A 9,580-nucleotide genomic window follows, 5' to 3' on the forward strand; every position below is an offset into this window, starting at 1 on the left:
TTGGTATTCTCGCTGCTCCTTGGCGAGGCGCGACACACTGCCAGTCCGTCATCACGATAAATACCAAAGTTCAGGTTGAGGCTAGCCAGCTGGGAGAGGAGGAAACTCCCAACGAGCAGAAACGTGTGAACTCGTTGGGAGTTTCCTCCTCTCCCAGCTCGCTAGCCTTTGTGTGTGTACCCATGATATACTTTTGTGTGTGTGTGTGTGTGTGTGTGTGTGTGTGTGTAACAGAAGTAGATGCTGCTAGTGTACTTTGTTCCCTGGTTGTGACTCCTGGTTGTCCTTCAGTTCTCCAAGGAGAAGTACCTGCTGGAGTCTCCTCCTGAGAAGCTGCTCAAGGAGCTGGAAGAGGAGCTGAAGCTCAGCCCCACCGACATCAGGAGCCACGGCTGGTACCATGGACACATACCCAGGGAGGTGCGTACCCAGCACACTTTTCAAGCAAGTACTAGCCAGTACATCAGGAGCTAATGCTGAAGTAGTGCAGTAGACCTAAGTATTCATCAAGTACCACCATAATGACAACATTAAATACAGTAGTGTAGTAGACCTAAGTATTCATTAAGTACCACCATAATGACAACATTAAATACAGTAGTGTAGTAGACCTAAGTATTCATTAAGTACCACCATAATGACAACATTAAATACAGTAGTGTAGTAGACCTAAGTATTCATCGAGTACCACCATAATGACAACATTAAATACAGTAGTGTAGTAGACCTAAGTATTCATTAAGTACCACCATAATGACATAATTAAATACAGTAGTGTAGTAGACCTAAGTATTCATCAAGTACCACCATAATGACAACATTAAATACAGCAGTGTAGTAGACCTAAGTATTCATTAAGTACCACCATAATGACAACATTAAATACAGTACTGTAGTAGACCTAAGTATTCATTAAGCACCACCATAATGACAACATTAAATACAGTAGTGTAGTAGACCTAAGTATTCATTAAGTACCACCATAATGACAACATTAAATACAGTAGTGTAGTAGACCTAAGTATTCATTAAGTACCACCATAATGACAACATTAAATACAGTAGTGTAGTAGACCTAAGTATTCATTAAGTACCACCATAATGACAACATTAAATACAGTAGTGTAGTAGACCTAAGTATTCATTAAGTACCACCATAATGACATAATTAAATACAGTAGTGTAGTAGACCTAAGTATTCATTAAGTATCACCATAATTACAACATTAACATACAGTAGTGTGGTAGACCTAAGTATTCATTAAGTACCACCATAATGACAACATTAAATACAGTAGTGTAGTAGACCTAAGTATTCATCGAGTACCACCCTAATGACAACATTAAATACAGTAGTGTAGTAGACCTAAGTATTCTTTAAGTACCACCATAATTACAACATTAACATACAGTAGTGTAGTAGACCTAAGTATTCATTAAGTACCACCATAATTACAACATTAAATACAGTAGTGTAGTAGACCTAAGTATTCATTAAGTACCACCATAATGACAACATTAAATACAGTAGTGTAATAGACCTAAGTATTCATTAAGTACCACCATAATGACAACATTAAATACAGTAGTGTAGTAGACCTAAGTATTCATTAAGTACCACCATAATGACAACATTAAATACAGTAGTGTAGTAGACCTAAGTATTCATTAAGTACCACCATAATGACATAATTAAATACAGTAGTGTAGTAGACCTAAGTATTCGTTAAGTACCACCATAATGACAACATTAAATACAGTAGTGTAGTAGACCTAAGTATTTATTAAGTACCACCATAATGACAACATTAAATACAGTAGTGTAGTAGACCTAAGTATTCATTAAGTACCACCATAATTACAACATTAAATACAGTAGTGTAGTAGACCTAAGTATTCATTAAGTACCACCATAATGACATAATTAAATACAGTAGTGTAGTAGACCTAAGTATTCATTAAGTACCACCATAATTACAACATTAACATACAGTAGTGTAGTAGACCTAAGTATTCATTAAGTACCACCATAATGACAACATTAAATACAGTAGTGTAGTAGACCTAAGTATTCATTAAGTACCACCATAATGACAACATTAAATACAGTAGTGTAGTAGACCTAAGTATTCATCAAGTACCACCATAATGACATAATTAAATACAGCAGTGTAGTAGACCTAAGTATTCATCAAGTACCACCATAATGACAACATTAAATACAGTAGTGTAGTAGACCTAAGTATTCATTAAGTACCACCATAATGACAACATTAAATACAGCAGTGTAGTAGACCTAAGTATTCATTAAGTACCACCATAATGACAACATTAAATACAGTAGTGTAGTAGACCTAAGTATTCATTAAGTACCACCATAATTACAACATTAACATACAGTAGTGTAGTAGACCTAAGTATTCATTAAGTACCACCATAATGACAACATTAAATACAGTAGTGTAGTAGACCTAAGTATTCATTAAGTACCACCATAATGACAACATTAAATACAGTAGTGTAGTAGACCTAAGTATTCTTTAAGTACCACCATAATGACAACATTAAATACAGTAGTGTAGTAGACCTAAGTATTCATCGAGTACCACCATAATGACAACATTAAATACAGTAGTGTAGTAGACCTAAGTATTCATTAAGTACCACCATAATGACAACATTAAATACAGTAGTGTAGTAGACCTAAGTATTCATCGAGTACCACCATAATGACAACATTAAATACAGTAGTGTAGTAGACCTAAGTATTCATCAAGTACCACCATAATGACAACATTAAATACAGTAGTGTAGTAGACCTAAGTATTCATTAAGTACCACCATAATTACAACATTAACATACAGTAGTGTAGTAGACCTAAGTATTCATTAAGTACCACCATAATGACAACATTAAATACAGTAGTGTAGTAGACCTAAGTATTCATTAAGTACCACCATAATGACAACATTAAATACAGTAGTGTAGTAGACCTAAGTATTCATCAAGTACCATCATAATGACAACATTAAATACAGTAGTGTAGTAGACCTAAGTATTCATTAAGTACCACCATAATTACAACATTAACATACAGCAGTGTAGTAGACCTAAGTATTCATTAAGTACCACCATAATGACAACATTAAATACAGTACTGTAGTAGACCTAAGTATTCATCAAGTACCACCATAATGACAACATTAAATACAGTAGTGTAGTAGACCTAAGTATTCATTAAGTACCACCATAATGACAACATTAAATACAGTAGCGTTGTAGGTCTAAGTATTCATTAAAAACAAGGTAGAGGTTTTATTTAACAAGTATATTTCATATTTGGTCCACTGTAACACTGCACACAGTTTGAACAGTAACACTGTGTTGGAATATTTGATGAAGTCATTGTTTGGCGTACCACTAGATGGAGCCGTACCACAGTTTGAGAATCACTGCTCTAAACTGTAAGCAGACGTGTTCAACAGACACTGTAGGGGGTCATAATTTTTGTAATGTATACATCTTCTACGGTATCTCCTTCCAGCTGCTTCTCTGTCAAACACACCAGCAGCAGCTTCTCCATACTTTCATGGATAAATGCTCTTATGTGGTTTGGAAGGTCATTTGGCTGGCGTATTATTGCTAACATCAACATTGTGCGCAGGTGTCAGAGACTCTGGTCGTGCGCCACGGAGACTTCCTGGTACGAGACTCCCTGGTCAACATGAGCGACTACGTGCTGACCTGTCGCTGGGACCACGAGGCGCTGCACCTGAAGATCAGCAAAGTCCTGCTGAAGTCCAGCGACACCAAGGTACACACCCACACCTCACCTTGTTTGAAGTTACATTTTGTGACTCGAGATGGTTACGAATACTAAACACTTTGATCAAGACATAAAAACTATACAACCTTAATACCATAACTGTAAGAGTTAGCTACAGCTAACATGTGGAAACAGACCATGATAGCAATCACTAGCTGTCTTTCCATTACAGTTTTTCCCACATTAAGAGACAAATTTCTAAAATGTCTACAAAGTACATTTGTGACTTGGAGATGTTTTGCGTCATGAGGCCAAATTCTCATAAAATCTCATCCAGCGAGACTCCGCTTGGAGGAAGGTATTGCAGCCACCGGGATGTCAATAGAAGACGAAGGCAGCCGTTGATCGCTCAAAGGCAACGTCCTCACGACCCCCTTGACATTGGTCAGGCATGTGGGTCTCTCCCAGCCTGCGGGTCGGCCGCTATTGCAGGGAAGGGATCTGAGAGACGATCTGGTGTGGCAACGCCCCCCGTTCCCCACCGGCCGACCAATCATAGACTTACGCTTACGACCCTCTTGACATTGGTCAGGCATGTGGGTCTCTCCCAGTCTGTGGGTCGGCCGCTATTGCAGGGAAGGGACTTGAGAGACGGCCTGGTATGGCGAAGCCACCCCGTTCTCCCCCAGCCGACCAATCGGAGACTTACGACCCTCTTGACATTGGTCAGGCATGTGGGTCTCTCCCAGCCTGCGGGTCGGCCGCTATTGCAGGGAAGGGACTTGAGAGACGGCCTGGTATGGCGATGCCACCCCGTTCTCCCCCAGCCGACCAATCGGAGACTTACGACCCTCTTGACATTGGTCAGGCATGTGGGTCTCTCCCAGCCTGCGGGTCGGCCGCTATTGCAGGGAAGGGATCTGAGAGACGGCCTGGTGTGGCGACGCCACCCCGTTCCCCACCGGCCGACCAATCGGAGACTTACGACCCTCTTGACGTTGTTCAGGCTTGCGGGTCGGCCTTTATTGCAGGAAAGGGACCCAAGAGACAGCCTGGTGTGGCAATGCCACCCTGTTTCCACCCCCGGCCGACCGATCACAGACTTAAGCTTACGACCTCTTGACATTGGTCAGGCATGTGGGTCTCTCCCAGCCTGCGGGTCGGCCGCTATTGCAGGGAAGGGATCTGAGAGACGGCCTGGTGTGGCGACGCCACCCCGTTCCCCACCGGCCGACCAATCGGAGACTTACGACCCTCTTGACGTTGTTCAGGCTTGCGGGTCGGCCTTTATTGCAGGAAAGGGACCCAAGAGACAGCCTGGTGTGGCAATGCCACCCTGTTTCCACCCCCGGCCGACCGATCACAGACTTAAGCTTACGACCTCTTGACATTGGTCAGGCATGTGGGTCTCTCCCAGCCTGCGGGTCGGCCGCTATTGCAGGGAAGGGATCTGAGAGACGGCCTGGTGTGGCGACGCCACCCCGTTGCCCACCGGCCGACCAATCGGAGACTTACGACCCTCTTGACGTTGTTCAGGCTTGCGGGTCGGCCTTTATTGCAGGAAAGGGACCCAAGAGACAGCCTGGTGTGGCAATGCCACCCTGTTTCCACCCCCGGCCGACCGATCACAGACTTAAGCTTACGACCTCTTGACATTGGTCAGGCATGTGGGTCTCTCCCAGCCTGCGGGTCGGCCGCTATTGCAGGGAAGGGATCTGAGAGACGGCCTGGTGTGGCGACGCCACCCCGTTCCCCACCGGCCGACCAATCGGAGACTTACGACCCTCTTGACGTTGTTCAGGCTTGCGGGTCGGCCTTTATTGCAGGAAAGGGACCCAAGAGACAGCCTGGTGTGGCAATGCCACCCTGTTTCCACCCCCGGCCGACCGATCACAGACTTAAGCTTACGACCTCTTGACATTGGTCAGGCATGTGGGTCTCTCCCAGCCTGTGGGTCGGCCGCTATTGCAGGGAAGGGATCTGAGAGACGGCCTGGTGTGGCGACGCCACCCCGTTCCCCACCGGCCGACCAATCGGAGACTTACGACCCTCTTGACGTTGTTCAGGCTTGCGGGTCGGCCTTTATTGCAGGAAAGGGACCCAAGAGACAGCCTGGTGTGACAATGCCACCCTGTTTCCACCCCCGGCCGACCGATCACAGACTTAAGCTTACGACCTCTTGACATTGGTCAGGCATGTGGGTCTCTCCCAGCCTGTGGGTCGGCCGCTATTGCAGGGAAGGGACTTGAGAGACGGCCTGGTATGGCGAAGCCACCCCGTTCTCCCCCAGCCGACCAATCGGAGACTTACGACCCTCTTGACATTGGTCAGGCATGTGGGTCTCTCCCAGCCTGTGGGTCGGCCGCTATTGCAGGGAAGGGACTTGAGAGACGGCCTGGTATGGCGAAGCCACCCCGTTCTCCCCCAGCCGACCAATCGGAGACTTACGACCCTCTTGACGTTGGTCAGGCATGTGGGTCTCTCCCAGCCTGTGGGTCGGCCGCTATTGCAGGGAAGGGACTTGAGAGACGGCCTGGTATGGCGAAGCCACCCCGTTCTCCCCCAGCCGACCAATCGGAGACTTACGACCCTCTTGACGTTGGTCAGGCATGTGGGTCTCTCCCAGCCTGTGGGTCGGCCGCTATTGCAGGGAAGGGACTTGAGAGACGGCCTGGTATGGCGATGCCACCCCGTTCTCCCCCAGCCGACCAATCGGAGACTTACGACCCTCTTGACGTTGGTCAGGCATGTGGGTCTCTCCCAGCCTGTGGGTCGGCCGCTATTGCAGGGAAGGGACTTGAGAGACAGCCTGGTATGGCGATGCCACCCCGTTCTCCCCCAGCCGACCAATCGGAGACTTACGACCCTCTTGACGTTGGTCAGGCATGTGGGTCTCTCCCAGCCTGTGGGTCGGCCGCTATTGCAGGGAAGGGACTTGAGAGACGGCCTGGTATGGCGATGCCACCCCGTTCTCCCCCAGCCGACCAATCGGAGACTTACGACCCTCTTGACGTTGGTCAGGCATGTGGGTCTCTCCCAGCCTGTGGGTCGGCCGCTATTGCAGGGAAGGGACTTGAGAGACAGCCTGGTATGGCGATGCCACCCCGTTCTCCCCCAGCCGACCAATCGGAGACTTACGACCCTCTTGACGTTGGTCAGGCATGTGGGTCTCTCCCAGCCTGTGGGTCGGCCGCTATTGCAGGGAAGGGACCCGAGAGACGGCCTGGTATGGCGATGCCACCCCGTTCTCCCCCAGCCGACCAATCGGAGACTTAGGGTCTGATCAGCCCAGTCTGGGTGAGCTGGAGGAGGGTGTGGAAACAAGCAGAGGTTCCAGGAACATCACTGGGGATGTGACCAGTAGCATTAGCAGCAGAAATGTTTGGGTGAATAATAAAAAGTCATTTGTACATCTCAGGTCCAGTATGTGATGGAGGGGGAGAACTTCGACTCGGTCCAGGACCTGGTGCGTTTTTACGTGAGTCAGCGTAAAGCCGTGTCCCAGTCCAGCGGCGTCCACATCTACTGTCCAGTCAGCAGGACTGTGCCACTGCGCTACCTGGAGGCCACCTTCGCCCTCGCCAGCGCCAAGCAAGGCTCCGCCTACTCGCCCTCCGGCCACAGGGGGGCGTACATCAAGAGGCGCAGCGTCACCATGACCGACGGCCTCACTGCAGACAAGATGCTACCTCACAGGTGAGGACTTTCTTCTTCTTCTTCTTCTTCTTGTCTTCTTCTTCTCTTTGTCTTCTTTTTCTTTTTTTACTTTTGTCTTCTTCTTCTTCCTCTTCTTCTTCTTGTCTTCTCCCTTTTCTTTGTCTTCTTCTCCTTCTTCTTCTTGTCTTCTTATTTTTCTTCTTCTCTTTGTCTTCTTTATCTTCTTAACTTTGGTCTTCTTATTTTTCTTGTCTTCTTCTTTTTCTTTTTTACTTTTGTCTTCTTCTTCCACTTCTTCTTCTTGTCTTCTTCTTTGTCTTCGTCCTCTTCTTCTTCTTGTCTACTCCCTTTTCTTTGTCTTCTTCTCCTTCTTCTTCTTCTTGTCTTCTTCTTCTTGTCTTCTCCCTTTTCTTTGTCTTCTTCTCCTTCTTCCTTTTGTCTTCTTCTTCTTGTCTACTCCCTTTTCTTTGTCTTCTTCTCCTTCTTCTTCTTCTTGTCTTCTCCCTTTTCTTTGTCTTCTTCTCCTTCTTCCTTTTGTCTTCTTCTTCTTGTCTTCTTCCTTTTCTTTGTCTTCTTCTCCTTCTTCTTCTTGTCTTCTCCCTTTTCTTTGTCTTCTTCTCCTTCTTCTTCTTGTCTTCTCCCTTTTCTTTGTCTCCTTCTCCTTCTTATTCTTGTCTTCTTCTTGTCTTCTCCCTTTTCTTTGTCTTCTTCTCCTTCTTCTTCTTGTCTTCTTCTTGTCTTCTCCCTTTTCTCTGTCTTTTTCTTCTTCTTCTTCTTCTTCTTCTTGTCTTCTTCTTAATCTTCTTCTTCCATTTGTCTTCTTTATCTTCTTTACGTTTGTCTTCTCCCTCTTCTTTGTCTTCTTCTTAGCTTTGTCTTCTTCTTTTTCTTCCTCTTTTTGTCTTCTTTTTCTTAACTTTTGTCTTCTTCTTCTTCTTCTTCTTCTTGCCTTCTCCCCCTTCTGTGTCTTCTTCTTCTTTGTCTTCTTTATTTTCTTCTTTTTTATATGCTTTTGTCTTCTTCTTCCTCTTCTTCTTCTTGTCTTCTCCCTTTTCTTTGTCTTCTTCTCCTTCTTCTTCTTGTCTTCTTATTTTTCTTCTTCTTTTTGTCTTCTTTATCTTCTTAACTTTGGTCTTCTTATTTTTCTTGTCTTCTTCTTTTTCTTTTTTACTTTTGTCTTCTTCTTCCACTTCTTCTTCTTGTCTTCTTCTTTGTCTTTGTCCTCTTCTTCTTCTTGTCTACTCCCCTTTCTTTGTCTTCTTCTCCTTCTTCTTCTTCTTGTCTTCTTCTTCTTGTCTTCTCCCTTTTCTTTGTCTTCTTCTCCTTCTTCCTTTTGTCTTCTTCTTCTTGTCTTCTCCCTTTTCTTTGTCTTCTTCTCCTTCTTCTTCTTGTCTTCTTCTTCTTGTCTTCTCCCTTTTCTTTGTCTCCTTCTCCTTCTTATTCTTGTATTCTTCTTCTTGTCTTCTCCCTTTTCTTTGTCTTCTTCTCCTTCTTCTTCTTGTCTTCTTCTTGTCTTCTCCCTTTTCTTTGTCTTTTTCTTCTTCTTCTTCTTGTCTTCTTCTTAATCTTCTTCTTCCATTTGTCTTCTTTATCTTCTTTACGTTTGTCTTCTCCCTCTTCTTTGTCTTCTTCTTAGCTTTGTCTTCTTCTTTTTCTTCCTTTCTTTTTCTTAACTTGTGTCTTCTTCTTCTTGTCTTCTCCCCCTTCTGTGTCTTCTTGTTCTTTGTCTTCTTTATTTTCTTCTTTTTTATATGCTTTTGTCTTCTTCTTCTTCTTTTTCTTCACTTGTGTCTTCTTTTTCTTCTTTCTTGTTCTTTTCTTCTCCCTCTTCTTTGTATTCTTCTCTTTCTTTGTCTTATTCGTTTTCTTCTTCTTCCTCTCTTTTGTCTTATACTTCTTCTTTTTTCTTTGCTTTTGTCTTCGTCTTCTTTTTCTTCTTTGCTTTTGTCTTCTACCCCTCTTTTGTTTTATTCGTCTTCTTTTTATTTGTATTTCTCTTTTTTCTCTTCTTTCTCTTTTTTTCTTGCCTTTCGATTTCTTCTCCCTCTTCCTCTCCTCATTTTTCTTCTTCTTCTTTTTCTTCTTCTTTGTCTTACTCTTTTTCTCCTTCATTCTCTTCTTCTACTTTGTCATCTTCTTCCTCTTTTGTCATCTTC

General features: G+C 44.4%; 1 protein-coding gene across 2 annotated transcripts in view; it reads left to right on the forward strand.

The window, feature by feature from the left end:
- Positions 1-9,580, forward strand: part of sh2d3ca (SH2 domain containing 3Ca) — a 98,676-nt gene that overhangs the window by 54,665 nt on the left and 34,431 nt on the right. For both annotated transcript variants that reach the window (XM_061931790.2, XM_061931791.2), the window contains exons 2-4: positions 292-420; positions 3,666-3,815; positions 7,186-7,463. In XM_061931790.2, the coding sequence (XP_061787774.1) occupies positions 292-420; positions 3,666-3,815; positions 7,186-7,463 (557 nt within the window). The remainder of the gene's footprint in view (positions 1-291; positions 421-3,665; positions 3,816-7,185; positions 7,464-9,580) is intronic.

Source organism: Nerophis lumbriciformis, linkage group LG39 (assembly GCF_033978685.3).
Source record: "Nerophis lumbriciformis linkage group LG39, RoL_Nlum_v2.1, whole genome shotgun sequence".
NCBI lineage: Eukaryota > Metazoa > Chordata > Actinopteri > Syngnathiformes > Syngnathidae > Nerophis > Nerophis lumbriciformis.